Source organism: Carassius gibelio, chromosome A13 (genome assembly GCF_023724105.1).
Source record: "Carassius gibelio isolate Cgi1373 ecotype wild population from Czech Republic chromosome A13, carGib1.2-hapl.c, whole genome shotgun sequence".
Lineage (NCBI taxonomy): Eukaryota > Metazoa > Chordata > Actinopteri > Cypriniformes > Cyprinidae > Carassius > Carassius gibelio.
Window position 1 is genome coordinate 10530009 of NC_068383.1, and position 27902 is coordinate 10557910.

A 27902-nucleotide genomic window follows, 5' to 3' on the forward strand; every position below is an offset into this window, starting at 1 on the left:
AAAAATTTCACGAAGGCATGTGAACACCTAGAGTCCAACCCATGAACATAATATTTATTACATTAATGTTTTCTTGCTGTGTAGGACTACTATTAATTACCATGATCCATAAAGTTAAACACAAAATATATTACATAAAATATAATGATGAGTGACCTGTATCAGTGATGGACACCCTGTCATTTTATATTCAAGTGCCTACCAGGAACCCAAGGCTTATTAATAAATTAGTGGTTTGTACTGCCCTGCAGTCACAGCACATCTGAGTTTCCTTTTAAAGATGTGACCAATTAATATTATGATACAAATTAAAACAGGGCATAATGTATATTATACATAACAAACTGAAACATTAACAACATGCTAAATCTGATATACAAATACCCAGAGTCAACATTCAGTGCTCTTAAGTGCCTTAAAAATGATTCATTTGCATGTGTAATAATTTCATGCATTACTGCAGTTCCTCTTTCAGTGCCTGTATTTACAATAAAAACTCAAAATCTTTACTCCAAATAAACAAATGCATCACTCTGAAACTGTGGGAAACCAGCGGCTTTGGCAAATATCACCAATTTGAATTAAGACTGAGCTTTTAGGGTAGCTGTGAAGGGCCTCCATTGTTGTCAATGCCTGTTTCCAGGGCAGGGGTCATGAAGGAGGGGGTCCGGGGGACCTGGGGTTGTCTGGGCTGGTGGAGGTCCTGGGGGTGAGTGGTTGATGGAGGGTCCCCGGGATGGTGGTCTTTTGGGCGGAGGTCACATGAGTGGATGATGGTCTGGAGGGGGCGGCGGAGGTGGAAGTGGACAGTTGCTGCGTGGCGGTGACCTTGGCTCCTCTGCTTTCACCCGGGTAAAATTGATGCATCGCCCCTGTGGAAACAGATGGTGGGATCACTGTCAGTTCAAAGTTGAAACTACATTGCTTCAACAGTTTTAACTTCTGGGGATAAAACATAACTTATGGTCTTTACATACTTTGTATGGACAGGTTGTATTTTCAACCCCAGATGTGACATATTCACTGTGAAATGCGTGGGATTCAAAAACAAAAGCTCAGTACAGCTGATCCTAGGTTGCATTCCCTTGCTAGCTTTCGATCGAAATGCCCAGGAGATGAACCCACAGCACTTCAGACATCCAGAAACTCAGCTGTCAACTGCAATTCTGTCCCTAAAATCATGGGGGTGGGGTTGAAGAGTTGCAGCACTGCGCTCAAGGAAGAATAGCTATTTGTGAAAACGGTGTTGGAACAAGAGGCTGGACCCTGAGAAAACGTACATTCTTCAAGATGAAGTGATTCATTGTTGTAAGCAAGGCTGATCATTCAGGAAGAATCGTCAGAGAGGGTTCAAACTTAGGGGCAGACTGACCAAAGCCATTCAAAACTCACTTTATGCTTCATTAGGTGCAAAAAATGAAACTCTGGATGATGCAGGAATCCACTGCAACACCCACTTTTGTCAGGGCTTAAAGAAAGTAATGTATTCATATGCAAGTGCTTAAATGGAGGCAAAGCTCTCAATGTTTTTCAAACACAGTATACTTGGCTACAAAAATAAATAAATAAATAAACAAACAAACATTTAGAAATTGAAGCAATAAAAAACTGCTCGAACTTTTAAACAGCACGTCATTGCATCATTTTATAAAACAAATGTTCAGGTTCAAACGACATCTTTAACATTCTTATATACTAATATTGCTCTTGGATATTTTCTATTAATCTAAGTTAATATTTTATTTTATTTTTAGAAATCTCCTGCTCACCAAGGCTGTATTTAGTTGTTTAAAAATACAGTAAAACATCAATATTGCGAAATATTATTACAATTTGGTATGACTGTTTTCAATCCTATGATGACAAAGTTATATTTTCAGCAGCCATTGCCCAAGGCTTCAGTGTCACATGATTCTTCAGAAATCATTTTAATATGCTGATTTTGTGCTCAAGAGATTTCATATTATTATCGAAGTTGAAAATAGTTGCTTTGTTTTATATTTTTTTGGAAACCATGGTTTCTTTGATAAATAGAAAGTTCAGTAGAGCAATATTTATCTTAAATAGAAATATTTTGTGATATATGAAATGTCTTGCAAATGCTGTCACATTTGATCAATTTAATGCGTTCTTGCTGAACAAGAGTATTAATTTCTTAAAATAAAAAAAATACCAACCCCAAACTTTTGAATTGTAGTGTAAATAATTTTAATACAGATATAACTATAATTTAATAAAAAAAATAATAATAATAATAACAATAAATGAATAAATGATAAACACACAAATATTAGCTAGCATGGCAGCCATTACTAATCAATCTCTAGAACCACAGCAATTGTTACTATCACCTTCAACAAAATAAGCTCAGCGGGAACTAATTTGTGTCCAACTCTGATCTTGCTGAACTTCATTTAAATGACTTTCACTCGAGTGGAAAGGAGAGCCGTTAAGGGGGGAGTCAGTCTCTAACATGCTGCTTGAGCACATATCAGACAAACAGATGGACAGTTTAAAGAACACTAGCTTAATTATCACAGGAGAGATTACCTCCGTTTTGTTCAAGGGTCTGAGAGGACTGAGGGTGGGATTAGATATTACTTTTATTGTATTATAGTAATAAGGGTGGTGTTAGTTCACTGATTATGCAGGAATGATCTGCATAAACAGACATACAGAGAGGTCTACATGTCACATGCATCTGTTTTCTAATAATGTTGTCTGACTGTGTTGGGATGGTTAATACAGATATAAGATTGCCAGGCAAAGCTGTCAAGTCATTTATCTTTCTGTTCAGATGTTCAATCATCACATAACAGTAAACAGAGGCACTGAAAACTGGGATATTTGTCATGGGTTTGAGTCAACATATTGCTTGCACATATTAAACACTACATTTACGTTATAAATACACCTTGCGGCCATAGCCTATTGTTATTATTAATTAGTTTTGTTTTTTTTTTTTCAATAAAAACTTGTTCTGACTCTTAAACAACTTTCCTTTTTGGTTGACCGCACCAAGCCCTCTAATTTTTAAGCCCCTCCCCTCCAAGCACCTCTCATATAGAGAGCACTTGTCACAAATTATCACCTTCTGTATGGTTGTTTTAGGTTTGTTTCTGTTGAGGATTGCCATAATATAAACACACAAAAAATAGCTAGTATAAATATAAATAAAAATATTATCATACACATACATATTTTAAAATTAAACAATTATATAAATGTTAAATTATTTATTAAAATAATAAACACAGTTTACACATGTATTAGTCATATATGTGTGTGTGAGAGAGAAAGAGAGTACAGAAATTTTATTTATTAATAATAATACATAAAATAAGAATACTATATATATATATATATATATATATATATATATATATATATATATATATATATATATATATATTACATAAAACATTTAGCAATAAAAAATAAATAATTATAAATGAATGCATGTTTCAATGGTTGTTAAACACCTGTACTGGTTGCAATGTTCAATGGGACCCTGGTAGATAGCACTACCTTGCTAGTGGCCCCCAGGTTATTTGAGTTTGAGACCCCTGATGTAAAGCCTGTAGAATCTTGTAACCTGCTGGTGTCCATCCACAGTAGTTAAAACACCATGTGGACAGATTACTCTTCCCCACACCCACATCTGCACAGTATTCATGAGTCTCTATTCTCATCCGGCCCATATGCTCACACTTGTGCCGGCCTGTTGCTGTGCTGCTTGCCAAATTGTCTGGCAAAATAATGGTTTTGCCTTACAGCCAGACAGATGTGAATCAATCACCAAAATCTGACAATAGCCTATCACAATAAAACAGTACGTGCCGAATGGGCCCCATGTCATGTTATGCATTGGTCTAACACAAACCCACATGAGAAGGGAATCCCTTGACAATCAGAGGATGTCACCTAGACTCATAAATTATGTTAAAAAGCCTCTTCTTCTGTTAACCAGAGCCTTTCTAGTCAAAACTTTTACATCTCTGTGGGTCATTAGGAAACACAAAACAAAAACACTCTCTATTCCACAGCGTTTCTTTGTGTGAAATGCAGATGGCACTCAGACGTGAAGGGGAAGATACTGAGCATTTGAGGTGAAGATTGTAAACTGGCCAGACAAAGACTTTCAACAACAATGGCTTCTTTCTTTACAGAACTACTAGTGAGCAATAAAACAAGGCTGCCACCTCTGCATCACAAATGCGTGCACTAAGGCCTATGGGTAAAAAGTTTGACCCGTACTCATTCATATTACTCATTCGGTTTACTGTTGCCATTGCCCTTACAAAATATTACCATGCGGTTTCTTTCAGAATTCTTTATTTATTTTATTTAAATTTTTTATACAGTTCCTATAGCAGTGTTCTGGGAGGCAAAAGTCACCCTTTTTTTCAAACCAAGTCAAATTAAGATTAAATAAAGATAACTTACACTATCAGAAAAAAAAATAATATTTTATTTGATGACTTCAGTTAAGTTCGGAAACTTTTTTTTTCCTCAGATCATCAGTCATCAAAGCTCAGTAAATACTGGTCAGACACAGAGACTTACTTTAAATTCCACCAAGCTGATTACTCACTAATAACCTTTTAATGTCATATTTTGTAATATTTGGATTGTTTTAGTTTTGTACTAAACTTTTTTTTTCTTATCCAATGTTTTGCCTGCTCGGAGGAAACACCCCTGTGCTATAGTGTACTTACAATGAACTAATCAATGAACTATCGATACAGTGATGCTAAGCAAGAAATATGATAGTCTGTTTAGTTGCAGTCCATCTTTGAACTCTTCAAAACCCTAACAAATCACATAGGAAATGCAAAGAAAGATGGGTTATAAAGAGAAAGATGTGGACTAATATAGAGATTAGGCCATTTATAGCTGAGCAGAAGTCTTGTTTGGGCACAGCGAGTTGTTTGTGTCTAGGCATTGTGCTGCAGGTGGGCATGAAACACACAACTACACCCCAAATCTTTCTGAATAGCACAGCTGTTTCCACCCAAACCCAGTTCTTTACAGAGTCTGCTGCCTTTACCAGAACCTTCTAAAGCTCATGCAAAATACATTGAGTAGCTGGACACTAGTAGTTCCTCCAGTGACAAGCAGCCTATTATGGAGCCATGAAGAATTAAACCAAAGTAAATCAGATTGGTCCCGTGTCAATGGGATCATACTGTACCGCCTGGGACACTGCAGCCCAAATGAAAGATGCCTTTCATAGACACACAGATGTGTTGCCATGACACAGCTTGTGCTAATGGAATAATGCAGGGTGCAGAGAGCAGGGCGCAGACACTGAGGGACGTCTCTTACAAAAGGCACAAGAGAATGAGACTGTGCTCAGCCACACCACTGCTCCATGTGAGGAGGAATTAAAAGCAGCACAATTCAACTGTTTTTTCCTGTCCTGACTACTGAGCATGCTTAAAAAGAACGGGAAAGTCATAACAGCTGTATTCCAAAAACAAGTGATCTGCCTCTCCTCCTTCTAAAGCAGCACCCAATGAGCACAGATTTACACAGAAACCACAAACTATGGATCAAATATTCATATTTACTTACAGCTGAATCATATTTAATCAGAAATAAGTCTCTTATGCTCATCATTGCTGTATGTATTATGTAAGGCACTATGAAAAATGGAAATGTTATCTATGATATTCAAACACAATTATGCATCTGGTCTCTATTCTGTAGAGAATTATTCGTCTGTATTGGAATATCTATAGCTTGAATGGTCATTGTACCTGATCTCTGGGCTGAGGTCTCATGAGTGACACCTGGTCGTATCCTCGACAGAAAAGTGCCCACAAAGCATCCAGTTTATCTATTTAAATAAAACCATTAAAACATTTTGGACTATTATAGTGTTTCTTTCTACTGATATTACAGAGCAAATTTAGTGAATACAGATGCATTTCTATGGAAATAAAAACTCATATACCTGAATAGGACTGTACCACTTTCTATGATGGTCATAGACATTTCTGAGGTTAGGTTCATAAGGCTCATATTCATCCTCAGGCATTTTCATTACAGCATTCTTTGGCTTCTCCAGTTTAGCTCCTTCCTTCATGGAGCCCTTGTTCCCCCAATGCACCTAAATACACGGGAACACAGTCAACTTAAAACCCACTAAGACTATGGAAAAATGGTTGTTTCATCATGAAAATATTATTAAGGAGCTGTGTTAGTGTGGCTATACATATATAGAGCTTTTCCTTGGTGCAGTGGAAAGGCCTGCATGTTTCAATGATCCAGAGACCAACAGAGCAAAACACACTTCACACAAGCTTGCATTAACACTAGTGTCTTTAAGTAGTGCACTTGACAAGTAATTGGCACTGGAACTGTGCAAAAAGTGTGCTTATTTTACAAACATCAATAATGCACATGTTTAATATTGCTACCTTTGGAAATTACAGGAGTAAATCTACAGGCGTCAGCTTGTCTTGTGATGTCACATGATCTAATTTTGGCACCAGGCAGACAGGGACCATTTAAGGTCACAGTGATGTGTTCTGGTGTCTTGAGGGTTCATGACATCATTCGTCATTTGTGGTCTTCATCCCACTGCAGCCCAGGTTAACCTATGATCAAGACACCCAATATAAAGTCAAAACAGACACACTGTGTACATGAAAATGCATCACCTCCATTCTTTTGATTCCACCGACTCCTCTTCCTCCATAGTAGGATGCATCTACTGTAGGCCATTTCTTTTTGGGCATGCCATCTTCATCATCGGGTTCCTGTTGAGTGCACGAAACTTACATAAACCTAATATCACACTAGTAATAATCAGCATAGAATAACCATGCTTTAAATTAATGTTGAAAACAGCACTCTTTTTCTTTTTAGCATACTCAACCAATTAGTTTACTAAGATAGAATAAACACAAAGACACAGTCAAATAATGTTAGCTGCGAAAGTAGCAACCACATTGTGCCTCCAAATCAAAGAGAAGCTTCAGAGACGGAGTGCCTTGTTTTGGCTCTCAGTGTTAAGAAGCACAGATGCACACTCTAAAGCCATTTTCCACAAAGCTCTTTTATTTCCCATCACCCTCAGTGACTGCTTGCCTTTGACCTCTGGGAATAAAGTAAACACAAGAGGATCATTATGAGCCCCTTTTCCAGAATTTTGCCATTCAGTCATCCTACAGTTGAGCCTGTGGCTCCGCTGTGTCCATTTTCACTGCTCACTTGTCTTTATATACACGGCCGTGGCATAGAAAATCCCCTTAAACGGTGATGGACAGTTTTGCAAAGCAGTTGCACTCCTAGCTAGCAGCTGATATTGGCAGCGTAAGGGAATGTGGTTTACAAGGAATTATGCCATTTCTAGGACACGCTGGATTCAGCTTATGAGAGCTATTCATTTTTTATTATGTGCTATTAGTTTTCTCAGTGCCCTGATTCATATCAGCTCTAAATTTCCATGGTGCATTTGGTTGGATGGTTGTGCCTAAACACACACATACACAAACATTGACAACAAATGAGGTTAGAGGGAGTTCGACTCACAGACTCATGGGGAGGGGGTGGGGGCACTTCCTTGACCTGAAAGAAAAATAATTCCCAGTGAAAGAATGTTATCTAAGCTGAGAGCAGTACAGTATAATGTGATTTTCATTTGCCCAGATGACTTTTGGGGCCACTGTAAATGTTACAGCTTCAATCTTTAAGACGTACCACTGAACAGCAAAGAGGCCAGAACCACCACATCAGCACCAGACCCAGCAATAGGAAAACAGCCAGTAACGAGATGAGCAGGACCGTTCCATCATACACACATACATCTTCATGAGTATTTGCTGGCATAACACAAATGAACAGGTAAGGAGATTAAAGAAGAGGGCAAATGGTTGCTCCAAACGATGGAACTTTTTTTCACTGCTGATTTGAACTTACATGGCAAAAGCGCACTCCTCTGATGAAAGAAAGCAGAGGAGACCTCATAAGAGAAAAAGAAAGAACAAGAGAAAATGGAAAAGAAGAAAATAGCAGTAGACAGCAGACCACAGTGTTGAAAAGACATTCTGAATCACAGAATCACTATCACATCAATCCACCATTCATGTTTTTACAGGCAGAAGTGGTTTTGACAAAGCAAAAACTATATACTTACAGATTCAGTAGTGGTGATGTGCACTGAGCTTGTGATGTAGGACAAACCCTCATTCATGCTAACATGCAGATATATCACCCTATAATACACACACACAAAAACACTTCAATCACCCCTGCTGTAAAATACATATTCATTGCATTTCTCAGATGGACATGTGTGAGCTTGTGATGGGGTTATTATTAAAGCCATTATAAGCATTTTCTTGTTCAAATTTGTAATGTGGAGTCAGGATTAAACTGTTTTTTATACCCTAGGATGCAAAAAACATGGCAAAAGAAACTGGGTAAAAAAAAAATTAGACAAGGTTTGTGGTTTGATTCTGAGATCTGTTAAGTATTTCAAATGATTCTCAACGTCACAAATAAGAATGAATGGGAATCAAACAGAGACTTTTGCTTTAATTCCCTGCTTTTCAGATTTTTCTTCCAATAAAAGGCCCTTAAAAAGCCCTTATCTTTTAATATATAGTATATTTTAAAATGTAATTTATTCCCATTACATTTCTTATTCTATCATAAATTTCTAAAAGTATATAAATAAAATAAATTAAATATAATTCATTTGTAATGTTATACTGTACATGTCTTTACTCTAACTTTGGATCAATTTAATGCATGCTTAGAAAATAAAATTTTTGAATGGTAGTTTAAATATATATTATAGAAGAAATATTATGTTGGTTCTATGTAATAGTAATACAATGTGATGTGGATTTTAATATGGATAAGATCTTCGGTGAAACATATTTGTCATCTGGAGATGAGAAAGAGATGAAAAAGCAGAGTTTGTCATGTGACGGATAACAGTCAATGAGACATGTTTGTGGACATCAAAACTGACAATGTGTCCATTTCCCCTGACAACTTTCTCAAAAATGTAATTTTATTTCCAACATCAGGGATGCTGCAATGTCTGGCTCTACCATGGGCATTCAGAGCGCTGGTATGCCGGAAAAGTCTCAGCTTTCTTGATTTAGGCGATCCCTCTTCTTCTGCTTTGATGGGGGAGAAGACAGAGCTGAAAATAAGTTACTGAAGGGGTATTGCCCCGTCTCCTCTCTGTCGGTCCTGCACACCCCTTCCAGTGCCACTCTGTGGGCGGGATGGGGGATGGGCTGAAAGGGGGCACAACAGGAAAACAGGGGGTTGGGTGGAGGAGGGTCCAGTGACAGATCCATCTCATTTTCCATCAATCAGGAAGCGACTGGCTCTTTTTAGAGCACATCTTCAGGAGGCCACTCAGTCACCATGCGTTTAGGTGACAGCACTGACAGCTTCGTCTCACAAGATGTGAATACAGAGGAGACAGGGCAAACTTTTCCCCAAAATCACCTTTTCTCACCCCTCAAAAATGAATGAACATCACTCACATGGTCTTCTTACAATCAGATTATACAGACATCACTTGACTTAATCACTAGTTTGCATAAGAGGATGGCTTTTTTAATTTCAGGTGATTCTCCATTGACTCTAATTAGCCTGAATAATTCCACCCCTCTTGTAACTCGAGTATGATGGAATGTTTCATCTCCGTTTTTCCCTTATATGAATACATACCACATCTGATTGACTTTTGATTAATTCAGTAATTACAAAATCAGACTCTAATACCACAAGATGGTATCCAGACATGTCATTGCAAAATAAACATCATCTTACTAATACAAGACTCTCCCTTTCCCAATTTTGGCTGCTATAATAAAATATTTTTTAATGTTAACTAAAAACTAAAATTAAAAATGGTTTCCAATATTTGAAATAAAGCTTTAATTAAATAATATACACATATCAAAAACCTAAAATTAAAAAAAACATAAATGAAATTAAAGTAAATACAAAAATGTACTGATAAATATAAACTGAAAAAAATGACAAAAGCAGATAATTACAAACATTTCAACCAAAAAAATTACTATAATACTATATAAATAATACTATTATTTACTATTAATTATATTATTAAGAACTCTTACTAATAATATTAAGAAATATCAGACTGCTGGATGGTGTATTCTAGTGAGGCGTAATAAATAAAAATAATATGCATTATTATATATTCTATATTCTTGGGCATTATTATCATTAATCAACAATTAAGCATTTTGATTACATCCGATAACAAATATTGCTAAGAACGCATGAATTAATCAAAAGTTTTGTATGAATGGAAAGTGCTGAATATTGATATACCAACTGCTTTTGTGTCACATTAGCAAATGCAAGGCAATACAGTATGCAGTGATGTAGGCTGACCAAGAGTAGAAAAGCAGCCCTGTTTTGCTTAAGGTGCCATGAGAGGCTCCTTCATTGGCATCTCAAAGAATCTTCCTGACAAGAACAAGACAGATGAAATCCTCAAGGTGTCTACAGCCAGCGGTACACATAATTATTCAGAGAGCTTGCAGGGAAATGAGCCACCACCAGCAGCTCATTTGTTGTAGAAGGCCTGGTAAGTAACCTGTAGTGAGTCTCTGGGGCTCAGCTCTGGCTGATGTGGATATGAGCGGCTCTGTATTTAACTGTCTGTTCTTTTCTCTCTCAGCACAGAAAACCACCAGTGCCCTGGGCTAACATGCACACTCACTGGGAACTTTTCACGCAGGTCAAGCCCATGGTGACTAATCTCTCAGAGAGGCTAATTATACACTCAACTTGGGCTTTTTACACCACATGCCTGTTGTCTCGATGTGTTAGGGAGCGTGGAGATTGCCTGAATAATTCCAAATGGCATTGACCCTATTTTTTCAAGGGTACCAATGTATTAAGCTATAAAATGGCAGGATAAAGTGCACTTACTTTCCAGCCTCATTTATGATTGGTGCAGGGCAAAGAAGGAGTGTATCTTCAACAGTGACAGGTCTTTCATCTAAAAATGAATTGCATGAAAAAGAATAAGATCCATTTTCACTGATAATCAACATTTATACCTACTCTCAGGGTAAATACTTTATTATTGCTATAACAGAAATGGTAGTATATATAATAAAGTCATGTTGCACACATTATTCTTGTGTTTTCAATAAAGCTTAAAAGAAGAATTCAGTATTAATAATACTGTTTGTAAAATAATGTTACTTACTCAGTGTAGCTGTATCATTCACTCTAAAGCTGCACAGGACCTGATTGTTGTTTCTGGCATGCTAAAATCCATTTCCTCTCACAACCACTTGGAAAGAGAAACACAAACCAAAATGTAATAATTTTAAAAATAGCTGCACAGTAAAATTCCTGTTTTTTTCTCTCAGAAAAAGAAATGTAACCAAAAATTTGATTAAATTGCATTTTTATGTACTTTTTATATTTAAATATTTTTAAAGTATGAGAAAAATGGCCACATAAGGCTGTGCTGGCTTTTTAGATCTTTGTTTCATGTAGAAAACATGAAAATGGCCATAATCTGAAATTATAAAGTGTGCTCTGCCAGAGGGCAGGTTTTCTTTTCTTTTTTTTACACTCTTAACTTTTCAGGAACACTCAATTCAACTGAGAAATTCATATGCTCCAGTGGTGTTAATAATAAAAGTGAAGAGGTTCACAAATCTCTAGTAGTCATGTAGCTGGAGGTGCAGCATTGGTGGCCAACAACACTGGCGACCTTTGAGACCCCCCAGGCAATCATGTAGACCCTATGACGGCTGCTAAGCAGCATATGTTTGAGAGAAAAACACGCTCACTTAGAAGCTGTCTCAGTGGGCGTCAAAGGATGCAGAGTGGATGTGACCATACTCATGGCACTGCACACACCAGTGTGCATATGAGGGAGATTTGAGTGGATTTGTACTTATTCTGCCATTCATCTCTAAATATTGCTTCACCTTTAGAAAATGTTCTGGTTGTAAGCCTTTAACATTTAAGTGTGTAAAGTTCACATGATGAGAAACATTCTTTATAGTGTGCCATCAGGGAGAGACAGTTGTATGGAAAGGTCAGGAGAATATCACTGCTCTGAGAAATAACACCATACGGTAAGTCTCAGTTCTCTTCTTCTGTATCACAACCAGCATTTGAAGCTTCAAATCATGAATGTAATTTGCCATTCACAACTAATTTACTTTCGTGAAATAATGAAAATCAACAAATATGCTAAAAATATGGGACGACGCTTGGATGGATTTTGTTCATTAGGAATTGTTAAAAGTGGGCATTAGAAACCAGGAAGGAGCCAACTCTGAATGTGAGATTGCCAAAATAATGCCTGTTTTAATATCCGTTCAGATTATCCGATTTCCCTCATGGCCTTAGTGACAACAGCATAAAAGTAAAGCTGTTTCAGAGAAAGATTTATCACATTTTTAATACAAATGTGATGTAATGGAAGTAGCAACAGATGTTTTATCCTGGGACATATATACAAGTTTATCCTGGGACATATATACAAGTGATTATCTAGGAAAAAAAAAAAGAGAGAGACTAATGGACTGAAGAAGCCTGGCACACATCACTATAGATAAGTCTGTCGTGTCACTGGAAGATCCATTTAAGATATTTTTAGGTTCAAAATAAATAAATAAATAAATAACGTATGCATGGATGAACTGTTCACAATAAGATCAAGATTTATAAAATAGATCTGAATTTTCATTTCATGCGAACTTTAAGGATAACAAAGACAAATGTATTCTTTGGAGTAACATCATGCAACAAAAAATCCATCACAATAAGGCCATGAGTGTGCATTAACAATGTAAACAGGTTAGTTTACTTTAAAGATCCTTCTTTCAGTATATGTACATAAGACCTGGTGAATTGAAATGGCTGATCATGGGGAAATTAAAAAAAAAAAGTTCAGCTTGTCTCTCGTCTCATCATGGATCTTCCAAAACAAATTCCACTCTCATCCGATCCAATTAACCTGTCAATTCCTCTCTAATTATACTAATCCTGTCTGCCATGCAGAAGCCCCTCTCCACCCCACCTCTGCGTCTAAATTTGCCCAGCTCTCTTGCTCATGCCTGCCTAATGTGACGTCCATACAGCTGAAATGGCTAATTCCATTTAATTTTGGAAGCCAGGCATCAACATTCATGTCCTTTTCTTCTCTCGTTACTGTCAGACATGGTGTGCCGGGTTCTGACAGGACAACGCAGGGGTAAAAAGGTCAACACTGGCTTGGCAGCGGGCAGCGCTGGCAGCGAGATGGTGGGCAGGGGCTGGTACGCTGACTTCTTGCGCCCGTTGTGCTGCACGGGAGAGCTGACACTTCCCATCCACACCTGAGAGCTTGATGGCTTGGGCTGTTTAGAGCAGAGGTGCCACGTCCGAGCACGGACACTTCAATCACTGTCATAACTGGGGGATGGGGTCCAGATGAATCACAAAGGTTAATCAAAGCAACGATTGCTGTCATGTTTGATGGCTGGGTCTCCTCACAGAACAGCGAGTGATGGCCTGTTAGCAGGCTGCACGGGCTGGTCACTTCTCATCAGTTTGATCGCTGAGACTGCGTTCACAACACACTAAACCAAACCACACCAAACCAAACCACTACCCACAATCAGATTAGCCTAAAAGTAACCCAAAATTGTACCAGACTGTCACATGCTTCAAATGAATCTTCAGCTAAACTGTAATATTTAGAGGAGTATAATGCACTTATGGATGTATGAGTAATTCCTACAGTGCATTACTTCACAGATTGATTTAATTACAACAATATGTTTTAACATTTTAATGGACACTAAACCAAACAAAATCAGTCAACTAAAACAACAAAACACTAACCACAATCAAATTAGACCAAAAATAAGTCCCAAGCTTCAAATGCAACTTTGGCTAAACTGCCATATTAAGAGGACTATACTACATGGCTGATGGTAGTTTCCACTGTGCATTACTTGAAGGATTGATTTAATTACACAACAATATGTTTAATTAATTATGACATTCATTGTCATGCTATGTTTCCTTTAAGGATCATATTCATTAATCGTGTTAATCTAAGTGGCTTGAGGTCATTAACTGTGTTGTTTTGGATTAGTTGTTTTAAAATAAAGAAATAATACAAGATGATTGTTAAAGGGATCGTTTATTGTAAAATGTAAATGATTTAGCCTTATGTTGTTCTGAAAGTATTTATTTCTTTTTGCAGAACACAAAAGAATACATTAAAAAATATTAATTTTTTTAGTAGCTTTTTTGTCCTTACAGTGCAAATCAGTGCAGCCTATTGTTGTTTTGGACACCACTGTTTTTTATCGTATGGACAAATACAGTTAAATGAATATCTTCTTTTATGTTCCACATAAAAAGACCTATACGGTGTGGAACAACATGAAGATACTTATTTAATACAAATAATGACAATGATATTAATAAATGTTATTTAAATAAACTCGTAAACTAAAATATATCTTAGTGCTACGCCACAAAAGTATAAGTGTGTGGTCAAACTGCAGGGATATTGTTGTTTTAACCACCATCTTTGCCACTGGTCACTGCGTGCCCCCTCTCTCTCTCCCTCTCTGTGCTTCGGGGTTTGATGTCCCATAAGTTGACAGAGAACTTATTGTTAGAAATGCTCAAGTGAAATTAGAGAGCTGTTTTTTTGCCTGGCTGGTTTTTCCTGGCCTAGTTTGACACATCGGATCTGTTGTCTAGCCGAGGTGCTGCAGAATATCTGCGCTGCAGTTCCGCTCTGCCTTTACCAGTGAACTGCCCATTTGTTTAATTGGCTGCTGCTCGGCAGACAGGCCTGACACATTGAGCACTGGTGTGTAGGCCAGAGAGGATGGATGTGGCTTGACATGACCTTATTAGCATGCACTTACTGCGCAAGAATGCACTTACAGCGCCGTCTCCTTGGTGATGCAAACAGGCGGATTAGCTCTGCCCAGACATTATCAATTTTCATTTTCTGGTGAGTGCAAGAGAGCGCAACTGGCAAGCTTCTAGGCCACTCAGTGCTTTCACACAATTAGCACAGACAAGCTTTTTATGTGTTATGGTTTGCGCACTGTCCTCTAATATTCTTTTAAAAACAGACAGATTTAATGAATCAAGGTGTTAATTACATTTATTTTCAAATGATTACAAAAACATTATCATTGTGAGTCTTGTAGTAACTTTTACAGAAACAACGTTTACAGAGACACCTCTAATACAGACAATATAGTTACATACTGAGGAGCCACAAAACAAATTATTGTGCAGTAGTGCTGAGTTACCTGGGTCTGGTTGAAGTCTTTTACACCCACACAGTATACGATAACTCCCAAAGGTACAGTAGATGGGCACCAAACAGTCAGCTCTATTATTGAGCAAATGCCAGTGTCAATTACACATCTGCCAGAGAACGTGCCACATCCGTTGTGACATCACTGGCTTGTGTACTTGCATCTTGCTGTGCTGTGACAAACTGAGAGTCATTTAACTCCCCGTCCGTGAGTGCTATGATCACACTGGCTGTCCCTGTGAAATAAATATCATCTCATTGTGGCTTGATTTTCCCAGAACAAAAGCAGAAGTGTGAATGAATTGCATGGTAATTCAAAGTGGCATTTACCATAATTTCCAGGATATATCTGCTCATTTGGCTGCAGTTTAAAAGCAGATGTTTACAGCAGGAATTTTAGCCATAGCAGAAACAAAAGATTAGAAGATCGGTGTTTGAGTGATTAGTACTCAATATTCACAGTCGTTTTAAAGGAGTAACTGCATTCTGCAACCAAATTAAAACAGCATTAATGCAAGTATTCGAACCGTAGTAAATCAGAAGACTAGAAGATGATTCAGTGATGGATTTAAATTTACTCCTTTGATTCAATAAGAAAAAGATACCTGTTTCAGTCCAAGATTCATATATGTATCACCTCCTGGTATTTCTCTCTTCAAAATATTTAAGCCTTTCGTAATTTAATTTCTGAATGACAGATGGAGGAAAGTTATTAAAATGCAAACAAACAATATGTGTATTTCTTTGCTACATTAACTGCTTTGGATGCTGATGTGTGTGATACCTGTTCTCTGTGAGTTTCATAACTGTTGTTGCGTAAGTTGAGAACACAATGAAGGACACCCGCAACATTGGGCTCTAAAAAAAAAAAAAAAAAAATTGAAATCACATTATTTCTTAAAGGTAACACAATATGCATGTACAATAGTACATCAAAACTAAAGCAACTTTACCTTATACATTTCTCTGCAAGATGCTCCACAAAGGAGTCAATTTCAGCCCAGTGGTTTTTGATGCTTCCTGACATATAATAAAAACAAACAATTACATAACAATTACCATATTTTCTTACACTATCTGAGAGTAGCAGGTCATTGAGTACTCTATAAAATGCACACATGCCACTAATTAATTACAGCCCCCAAAGCATTCCCAACACAAACTAATTGCCTTTGTGCCAGATGAATCTGCCTCCTGCTAGCAGAGAGCAACACCCCTTCCTCCTGGACAGGGGCGTCGCTAGGCCCTTTTTAGGGGGGCTTCAGCCCCCCTAAACTTATGCCCAGCCCCCCTAAAAAATTATTTGATTAATTAATTAGTGATCGCTTCAGTCCCCTTTAAAAACTCATTTGAGACGGTGGCAAGCTGCATCAAGTTCCGGCTCCTCCCCTTATCTGAGTCTGCATGGATTCAGCGCGTTTTTCAATCCACAGGGGCGCCGAGCAGAGCGAACATCAGAGAGTACAAGGTGTGTGTGTGTGTGTGTGTGTGTGTGCGCGTGCGTGTGCGCGTGTGTGTGTGCGTGTGGTGTGTGTGTTCTCGCATCCAATACCAGTACGTGTTCGCTGCTTTCACTTTCAGCCTTTATCACAGTGTGACAGATGTTTTTTCTTCCAACAAAAATGAAGCGATTAACACCCATGAAAACATACTTTAGAAAACGATCATGATTTATTTTAATTTACTTTTTGAAATTGAAAACATATTATTGTGTATTTCGGCATTACATTATGCAGCCATGCAAAATAAATTATTAAAGACACACATCATTGTCTGAAAGCACTAAATGGCACAGAGAGAGAAACATCATGTGGAGTTATTTTGTTTTCTATTATTAAACATAATTTTGTATTAAGTAATAATTAATCATTAGTGTATCATGATACATATATTAGAGTAAGAGTAAAGGGATCTGTGATTTTTTTTTTTTTAAGTAATTGAGTTATAGAAGTGGCAAATTGATAATGATGTTATTTTTTATAAATATAAATAAATATAGAACAGATTAAACATATTGCCAATAGACAATTACATTAATACATGTTTTGTCTATATTCTTAATGAATATTAGCTGGTTAGTTAAATGATTTGAAATGAAATAAATGTTCAGGGGCTGACTTGATGTATAACCAACCGTATTGTTGATTATAAAGGCTAAAAAGCTAAAAATTAATAATAATAATAATAATAAAGTATAATAATTTATATTTCATTGTAGATGGATATACAAATTTTTTTTTGTTGTGCGGGAGTAGGTCTGCAAATGAGCAACAGTCAGGTGAGAATAGAACAGACAGCCTCACACACACAATACCACTGTGTTCCCAAGATTCATTGCAGTCATTGAACCCTTATGTTGTTTTAATTTTCTGCCAATTTCCACGTACATTTCATAAGAAAAAGCTGTGGTATCATCAAAGGATAAACATGAATGTCCTAATACTGAATCAGGAAGTCTTTATTGTAAAAAAAATTAAAATAAAAAAAAATATCTACATTCCCAATTCAAAATTTTCCAGTGACTGGTCACATCTAAAAAACTGTATTAGTTTTTTTTACAGTGTTATATATGGCTCAGTCAGTACTCCAACTCCCATATATGAAATACAGGGAATACAATGGAATAGTGGATTGCAATAAGGTTAGTAGTATACAACCCTACCCTAATAGTAAAATAATATTTTTTAATCATACCCTTATTGGGGGCTGAGCCCCCCTAAAATCAAAATCTTAGAATCGCCCCTGCTCCTGGAGACAGCCATTTGAATGGGAACAGATGGTAATGGGTGAGTGTAACAGGTTGGGGACCAAAATAGAACTGGCATCTACATAAGCATCCAAAAAGGCTCACAGCTCCATCTCTGACAGGGAGTCAGGAAACAAAAACCTGGACAAGTGGATCTAGGAACAATAGCTGCAATCAACACTAATCTTTTGTCAGTTCTAAACAAACCTGTAATGTTATATATTGATATACCGTGGCTCCGAAATGGACATTTGGCCCACAATTGCAAAAAAAAAAAATAATAAAAAAAAAAAATACATCACATAAACACACTACTGGTGTGTACTAAATTGGAACTGACTCCATGTACTGCATCCAAATCACTTTAAGACAAACTGGTTAAAAAAGTAAAACGGCAAAAATAAAGTAGTTAATGCAAAGTCGAGCATAATTTGTTTGCAGATGACACATACATTTGATATTTTGTTATACAATGAAATTACATCTAGACATTTTAAGTGTGGCTAAAGTGTCTAAATACTTTTTGGGGCCACTGAAATAAGTCATTAACTTGAATACAATGTGCAGCAGTCTAGAATAACAAGACTGTGCTGGTTTCCTTTAATGCAGCTTGACCCTGGCTTTATCTCTTGTAGGCTACTCTGAACTAAAATCTATCTTCAGCAAACCACTGACTCATAATACTTTTATATTAAGAAACATTAGCTCCGTTTACTTTAAAAGAAGCCATAAATTAAAAAGAATCGTATATAGTGACATAAAACCAGTTCTCGTTCCACTGATAATCGAAGGTATTTTCTATCTGAAAAGCAATGGAGCTGCTTTTCTTGCCAAAACTCTCTGAACCGATGGCCTGATATTTACAATGAGTGTAGGTTCACTGAGTGGCATTTAAGGCCTTGAAAAATCAGCCAGAACCATTTAGCTCATTAAAAGTGTGGAAGTGTGGCAAAAGCCTGATGATGCATGCAATCCCTTAGGTCTCTAAAAGCATTCAGAAGTGTAGCATGCATTTGCACTCCAAACACAGTAACAAAAAGCTTGTAGCTGGAAGAAATGTCTATATATTTTTTCATTTATGTTAATTTTGTTCTGATATAGCCTACTTATTTAACAAGTTTCACTAAATGAGCAAAAGTATTCTCTAAACTTTAAAGACATTGCTAGCTTTTACTTCATATTTAAGTAAAATCGGATGGCCACAAAAACTACTTATTTATAACGTTCTCTAGCAGGATCCAGCATGTTAATGCTTTTTTGGGTATTCACAACTTCAAGGGGCTAAAGAATTATGAGCACAGCAGTATGCCACCAGCCACTTACTGTTCACTTACACTCACTAAGACCTCATTACACATTTAAATCTGAATAACTATTTGCATTCAGCAAAAAAAAAAAAAAAAAAAAAAAAAAAAACGTAAACAACTGTAGTTGTAAGTTGCAAGAAAAAATGCAATGTATGCAGTTTTATTTATCTTGAGACATCTTATTTTTTAGAAACGGGATTTTGTATCGCGAGTAACAGTATAAGTAGTGCATGCTCTTGTATGATTGAGAGGGCTGAGATTGTGATGCGCAAATGTGCATGTGAACTTCACCAGGTGAAAGAAAATATGCTTGTTAAATCATCGCCCGAGGCAGAGTCTTGTCCTTGTATCCGCCACTTTCTAAAGCCATTTAACATTAGACAAAAACCTTCAGGAATCCACATCAGGAAAACCATAAACACATTGCATGTTAATAGAGACAGTGAATAGTTCGTTGTTTATATGGCTCTGGATTTTTGCTAGATTTTATGCAGTGTTCGAACTATACCGTGTCCTTTGGGGGAGCCCACCTCTTTTTTTGGGGGGGGGGGGGGGGGTGGAGGTCGTGCACATGCGCATGCCTCAAATAAGGACTTACAACAGCTACAAGTGTATGCACTATTATACATTATCGACACGAGTGCCTCAAAAAAGGACATATAATGACTTACAAAGATACATAACAGCTACAATATGCCCTATTATACTTTATCGACACAAATTGATAGGTCAGGAAGACAGCCTTGAATGATGTTGCGGTCTCCTCCGTTAATTTAGAATTCACCTCAATTACTTTATTTGCCAGAATCGCCTTTTGCTTAGTCAGTGCCACTTCAATGGCCATCTTGTGTGCAATGCTGTCCCTGTATTTATATATATTTTTTTCGCGAATGGTTCTGAGCATTAATCATTAATCCACTCCTCAGACAAGTGCGTGCCAGGTACCTTTTCAGACAGAAGAAGGTTTTTTGCGTCCTTACAAGTTGCAACGAGTGGAAAAAAATGTGGCCCCTTTAAGAGCTACGCGCTCCCTGTAAAACGGTATGCACTCTGTATGATAATGTATACAAGCGCGACTCGAATCCCCCATGTATGCAGGTAATCTCTGTTTGGAAATCATTTTGTTTTAATCTTGTTTGTTTTGTTTTGGTTACGCTGTGGACGGTGGAACATCGGACAGACAATTGCCCGAGTTCGATTGGAGAAATAAAACGAGTCGTTGTTAAATGTCAATCGCCTCCGTGAGTTTTGTCTGGCCTAATTACTTTGTGAGCTATCCATATTTTTCCCCCTCCTGACACAACGCGTTACAAAGTGATGCACCCCAAGCTTACATCCTTAACACATAGCCATGTATATTGGCTCTTCCAGTCTCTCCACTGCTGGCTGTTCCAGTTTAACGCGAGAGCGGACTCGAAGCAAGAGGGGTTAGGATCCCAGAGATTATTTTTCTTCAGCTTCATGCGTTTTCACAGTGGGCTTGGCTTGAGGTTTACCAGTGCTTGCAGCAGGTGAATCAGTCGTGCGTTATCACTACACAATTTCTTAATAATACCAAAATTAATTGAACTACCTTGTTTTCTTTTTGCCCTAGCTATGATGCTATGACTGCATAATGGAAGGACTTTGCGCACGATAAATGGCCTCCAACGTTTATTTTTTTCTACGAACCTATGACACTATGACATACTAACATGTGGAATTTGCAGCGCAGCACCCCCACACCTTGATGCTGTGACGTCTTTAATCTTTATTGAAGTTAATTAGGTTTTAATCGCCGTCATGCATGAATGAATAATATTTTTGCCATCATAATCACATTACAAAACTGAAATTGCACTTAAAAATATTCACATTGTCAGTATTTTTTGAGACCCCCCAAAATTTCTGATTTCTCGTTTTCAGGGGAGCCCATGTCTTATTAAGGGGAGCCGAGCTCCCCCTAGCTCCCCCGTAGTTCGCACTATGATTTTATGTCCTCCTGCCATATGCACCTTTGGCTGCATGGTCTCCTTTGGGAATAGATATTTCATAGATATTCGCCACAATATTTTGCCAGGGGTCTTCTGGTAGAATATACCTAAAATGACTATCAGTTTAAAAATGTTAATGAATAGTTTTCATATTAAAGCATTTGGAACAATTAAATTCTGTTACCCAGCTGTCTAAACGAATGACTGTGGTTATAATAGCTGTGCTGCGCGACGCCTCTGACCCGCATGTATCTGGGTTTAAGATACGTTTTAAATGTGCATACAGAATGAGGCGCTGTCTTTTGTGGTACTCCTCCCAATCTAACGGTCTCTGACTTCTGCCGTTGATTACCCTCTATTTTAATTAACACTTTAGCAAAGTCAGTGAAGCACCAATCAAACTGGGAGGGGCTGGGGGTTTGGGGAGAAATGAGGCGCGAAAGCTCCGCGTCCTCGGCGTGGATAAGTGCCTGTCAGAATCAGGAGACAGACGGTCGTGAACGCGCGCTCTCCGTGGATAACTGCAAAACGCGGCTCCTTGTATTGTGCACCTGCTCCTGAACATCCTCAGCTCAAACCTGCTGTAAGTAAGTCGCAATCTTACTGCATTTAATGGTGTGAGATATTACATTTTATACGAAAATGCATGCTGATTATGGAGATTTAAAAGCTATTTACAGAACACCAACATAACTGGAAAAAATGTTAAATTCTGAATTATCCATCGATTTCGCGAAATACATCCAGCTTAATCCAGCTGACTGAATCACTGAATACATGCAATATTTTTCCAGTGTCCCAGTGTTTGAGAAGAATACTGATCAAAAGCATAAGGATATTTAAATCCAAAATGCTCCATTAATACAATTTAAGTATGAAAAACATGTATTGACTTTTTTTTTTTTTTTTTTTTTTTTTTTTTTGCTTTTCATCACTTAAATCCAGATTTTCAGGAATAAAACATGGAACAGAGTATTTTTCCTCGCTCCTTGTGGACTAATGACAGCAAATTTCTCCATCACCATGTGGCGGATTTCTTCACCAGTGTACAAGTTACTCAGGATATACCTGCTGGTACATCATTTGGACCTTGTGTTCTTCATAATACCTTTTATGACACTATAGCCTTCATTGCATTGAAGTCTTCTGACAAACGGAATAAATCACATGTATTTCGGGTGAGTAATTTAGTATTTACTGCACATTCAAACATGCGCATACTCACATTTACATTTTTACACCTAGATTTTAATTTTAGACTGCAGAATTTGTCTAGATTTACAGAAATTGTCATCCTTTAAATGAAACGTGTGTTATCCAGACATATACTTTGTTACACAATATATACTGCAAAACAAGCACTTGTTACTTATTTTATTGTAAAATGTAATTTCTTCTAATGTCAAATATGTCCCGAAATCAACAGATAGATCCTGAGGCTATGAAAGGTTCTCCATTAGTAGTTCCTTGGCTGCGGTTAGTACAGGCTGCAATGAGCGCAGAAGACCAGAATACTGAGGCCTACTTGAAAGGAGGACAGCTGCACTTTCAGACTATTCGAGATGTGAAGCAAGGGGAGGAACTGCTTGTTTGGTACGATGAGGAGCTGTCACATCTTTTGGGGTTCGAAGACATAAAGACAAAAGCACTGACAGATGGTGAGTATGGGTTGCTAATCTTGTATTTTAAGAATAAAATCATTATTTAATGCTCAAATAATTTGATATATTGTGACATATTGGTTAGAAATGTCATGGAATATATTGGTCAGTGACTAAAATATCTGTAAAATTAAAATGGGTCTAAATTGCAGCTCTTCAAAACTTTTGCACAAGTGCTTTGGTATTAGCCTTCAAGCAGTTTTGCTGTAAAATATTTATTTGTAAATTATTATTATTAAAAAAAAAAGAAAAAGAAAAAGAAAAAAAAGCTCTTTATACCAGAGCAAAGCTGCATGCAGGAAGCCATTTTACTGACACGTAACACTGAACACAGAGGGTCTTTTAGATCCTTATGAATATTTGGCAACAACACAAAATGAACGTTTTGTTCAGATATTAATGATTAAAATGCATTACATTTGTATTTAATGTGCAAATGTAATATTTAAATGGATTGTTTGTAGGCTAATAAATGAGTTTGTTGCTTAAAAGAATTGTTGCTTTATTGTTAAGTATTATTATTATCATTATCGTGGTCTGACAGTGCTTGTATCTTCATACGCAGGCTACACATGTTTGAGATGCGGCCAGGCCTTCAAGAACGAAAACCCTTTCCTTGCCCACTGTCGTTTTTTATGTGCACAGGAAAAAGTAGATATCATCAGACCAACCAATGAACAGAAACAAGACGTCAAGCGACAGCGCAAAATCATAGATTTTCACAACATTGCAAGAGATCTAGAACACAAAAAGGACGGTTCTCCTGAAGACATGGGCATACCTAGGAAAAGAAAACAGGAGGGTTCCTTAAGTCCCCAGAGCAAAAAAACTGCGTTATTGGAGAAAACCAACATCACTAATTACAGCAACACCGCCAACATCAACAAAGATGGTCCAGTTTTTCAGGATTTGTCAGAATCAGACAATTTATCAACAATTGAGTCAAAGAGAAGTAAAAGCAGTGCGTTTACCGAGGTTAGAAAACCCTCAGGACAGCCAAACCCCAAGCAGACATCACGGGATGGAATGGCTTCTGAAGTAGGCCTGCAATCCGACTGCAGCGCGTTCTCATTTGTTGTACCCAAGAACGCGCACTCAGAGCAGAAGAGCACATTCTGTGACTCCAACAAATGCACCATCACTGAAGTTCAGAATACTTCACCACCAGATTCAGATAATATCTCAGACTCTTTCAAATCAAAGCCTGCACTAGGATACAGAAATGTATTGGCCTCGCACCTGTTTCACACTGACTTGCCAAGCGCTCATGCAGGTGGAGTGATGTCCGCTCCTCTGGGTACAGGGGGATTTTATTACCCGCCCGAGCATTGGACCAGAGCTATAGGTGGCCAGCTACAGTCTACTTCTTCTTTGACACTTTTGCCCTCTACTTTCACACCACTGAGTGTTTCAGTGCAGAACTGGTGCGCCAAATGCAACCTCTCATTCCGAATGACCTCTGACTTGGTGTTTCACATGCGGTCACATCATAAGAAAGAGTTCGCCACAGAGGCTCAGGTGAGGCGGAGGAGAGAAGAGAAACTCACCTGTCCCATCTGTCACGAGTACTTCCGAGAGCGTCACCACCTTTCACGTCACATGACATCACATAATTAAGAAGAAAAACTCTATCGCATTTTAACCAGGTACATTACAGAAGTAATTATTTAAAATGCATTGCCCATAAATAATGCATTGATACTGTGATTTAGCTTTATAACACCTTTGCAGCTATCTAGCTGACAAAAATATGTACTAAGACCGTTTTGCTAACGTTAACATTGAGTTATGAAAATGTTATTTCTTAGTGTTCTCTGACTATTCGAAACGTCCAGTTTTACATGTCTGACGTTGGTTATACGAACAATAAGGGAACATTCTATTTTATCATATTTCAAACGTGAAAATTCTCTGAAACAAGTTCTAAAACAAGTAGTTAGATGACATGTCCAGCTAAAACATTTCAGAAACATTCAAGCTAAAACGGACATTCATGATTTGAGAACATTACTAAATGCCAGATAACGTTGTATGAACTTTATATTTACATTACTGGTTCGGAGGAAAAAACGAGAGTAGGAGAGAAGCTTGCCAGAATGTTTTGAGAACATTTTCTGTTAGCTGGGTAGATTGTCTTTTTCTTCAAAGGTCATAGTCATTTCAGCAAGGTGGGCTTTGGGAGTGCAATTCAGGCGAGGACTACATCGCCACCAGGTGGCTATAGACATGAATAACTTTCTCTTTAGAAATAGCTATACCTAGGACATTTAGTTGTGACTAATACTGTTGAATTGCCTGGTCATTTTCAACTTAACAGTGCCTTTCAAATGTCAGGATGAATACATAAACGGTAGAATAAAAGGCTCCAGCATTTTTAGGTTTGCTAACAGCTGACTAAAACTATTATTAACTGTGCGTTGTAAAGAGATTTTATATTTGAAATATACATCACTTCATAATGACAATTTTTTTTACAATGTTCTTTTCAGATCTACTTCTTTTTAAAAATTTTAACAGCACAACGACAAGGGGGATGTATTTATTTAAATATAGCTTGTTCTGTTGTTTTATTTATCGTTTCTTTTTAGATAAGTACAGTCACTGTATTTCATTAAATATTTTGAACATATTCCCCAGGTGTTTGCCTCTGATTTTAGCCATCCAAAAATATTAATCATATCAATAACTACTTTCCGTTAGAGAACAGTTACACTAAGATGAATACAGAAGTTCAAAGTTGTTTTGTCTAGTCAATGTAGTTGTTAAATCATTTTTAGAAGTATGTTTAGGAAATAAAGTGTCAGTTTGTATTTAAAATAATAATTTACAGAGAGAACTTTCTTTAAAAATAATGAGGTTGGCAATTCTTGCATCAGAATATGAAAATAATTTTTTGAAACAATGGTGTGACACATACACTCACCTGCACTAACACTGAGTGACCGGTAGAGTGCACTCTCAAGCAATTCTGAAATCCCTGAAGCCTCATGACTCTCACAAAGCAGCTGTTGTGACGTGAGAATGGTGTTGCGTTCACATTGACCTTTGCCACATGCACAGTTCCTAAAAAGTTAGTTTGCTTTTTTGTTAAAGCAAGCCTCCCTTTAATTATGCTTAAATAATAGGTAATAAACTCAACACTCAGAGAAAGTTCACCAGTTGTAACATAACCACGAAGTTCAAAAGGACGCCCATCTGTATTTAGCTATAAACATTCTGCTCATTCAAGAACATAAATACTGAACTTCTGAAGACATTCGAGACTGAATGAAAAGATGTGTATATACTGGCCTAATATTGGTGCAATTAGATGCGGTAATCACTTGAGGAGAGAGACATTTCATACACAGAAAATCTGTGTTAGCTCTAAACAGCATCTTTCACAGCTGCCATTAATTGATTAGGCCTCAATTTGGAAAATTAAATATTGACTTTGGTTTTCAGTAACTTTTGAGTTTTTACTTTTTGACCAAGCCTCTGGTGTCCTGTACAACTGATTTTAATATTAAACCCCAGGAAACTAAACATTGCCTAAAGGGGACTCTGGTGAGAGTCAAAACTGAGAGTTTCCTTCATTGTTTCTGGGCAGATTTAGTGGATGTTGGCATTACATTCTCACATTCTTCTGTTATTTTATGGTCTCTGTGGGAGAGCAAGTGATCTACAATTTAACCAACCTCATTCATGCTGACACTGTCAAAACTAGCCTGAGAGAGAGAAAAACAGCTTTTTGATTACTTTTGAGACTATTTATCATCTCATCAGTTTGGTTGCCGCCAAATTCTTAGTAAATCAAGTCAGTTGTTGATAACTCTACTTAAAAACAGTTTTACATATTCGTGGTTTGCTATTCTTCCAACCTGTCAGGTGGTTTTAGAGAGGATTGTCTAATGGTGAGGGTTGAATGCTAGCTGGATGACTTAAAACCAGCATTAGGCAGGTTTAAACAATTGTTATTTTAAGCTAAATAAAAATTTAAAATAATTGTATCAATTATTTTAATACAAAACAAGTTTGATATTTTTGAATTCACATTGTAGCGATAAAGTGCAGTGTAGTGGTAAAAGCAGGAAACACATTCACATTAGAGCTGTAATCGGGCTTTATAAATTAGGCCCGACAGGACCCGAGCCCGACAGGTTTCGCCCCGAGCCCGACAAGTACATTTTGATTGACAGCTTTTTTAAAGCCCGAACCCGTTTACAGCCCGACATTATTCCAATGTGCGCACGCACACAGCTCTTTTGCCTTTTGCCAACAATGAGCAATTTATTCATGTTTTAACATAATTTACTCATAACTAACGTAGACTAGACCACTTGGAAGTTGGAATAAAGAAATAAAATATGTCCTGTGTCACATCGTAACATCTCAGCATTTAGACATAGGCTCATTTAACCTATAAATAGACCAACGCACCAATAAAAACGAGTCATTTAAAAAAAAAATTAAGATAAATTTTAAATTAAGATGTGTATTTGGCAATAACGAAATTAAGATAAAGGCTCCGCCGGATTTGCTTTATTTAATAAAAGAATAATGCCAACATTAGCGTAAATAGGCTACTCTGTCAACATTATGCATTTAAGACTCAATGAATATTTAGTTATCATTTGAAAAACCTTTACTCACAGAGATTAGGCTAGGTCTACATGTTTGTGGAGGAAAATGATTTAATCCACTGTAGATGTCTTCAGCGCTCTCCTGCGCGCACTGATGATGCGTCATTATTCACTCATTATTCTCATTATAAGCATGGTCAAAACTTTTCCACACCTCAGAGTTTGCTTTAGTTGCTGGTGCAACCAAAACGTAATCACCAGAGGCAAGCCTCCGTTACACCTGCTCAGCATTCATTTTCGCATCTTTCTCGCGCTAATCGAAACACATCACATG

General features: G+C 37.3%; 1 protein-coding gene and 1 long non-coding RNA gene across 3 annotated transcripts; one reads left to right on the forward strand and one right to left on the reverse strand.

Annotated features, from left to right (window-relative positions):
• Positions 1-20: 20 nt before the first annotated feature.
• On the reverse strand, positions 21-27902 carry LOC128026189 (uncharacterized). The gene is made up of 16 exons (XR_008186368.1): positions 27639-27902; positions 16273-16339; positions 16104-16177; positions 15925-16006; positions 15650-15805; positions 15312-15555; positions 11228-11314; positions 10945-11014; positions 8147-8225; positions 7930-7972; positions 7711-7832; positions 7543-7578; positions 6426-6767; positions 5960-6115; positions 5763-5842; positions 21-872 (listed from the first exon to the last, which is right to left on the reverse strand). It is a non-coding gene; the product is annotated as an uncharacterized LOC128026189 (long non-coding RNA).
• Positions 21761-25612, forward strand: LOC128026188 (PR domain zinc finger protein 8-like). 2 transcript variants are annotated; one of them, XM_052613011.1, is made up of 4 exons: positions 21761-21932; positions 22291-22523; positions 22772-23003; positions 23572-25612. In XM_052613011.1, exons 2-4 carry the CDS (start codon positions 22308-22310, stop codon positions 24621-24623), a joined length of 1500 nt encoding a protein of 499 aa, XP_052468971.1. In that variant the 5' UTR covers positions 21761-21932; positions 22291-22307; the 3' UTR covers positions 24624-25612. The 2 variants fall into 2 exon arrangements, with proteins under 2 accessions (XP_052468971.1, XP_052468972.1); XM_052613012.1 differs by having other exon boundaries at positions 21761-21928.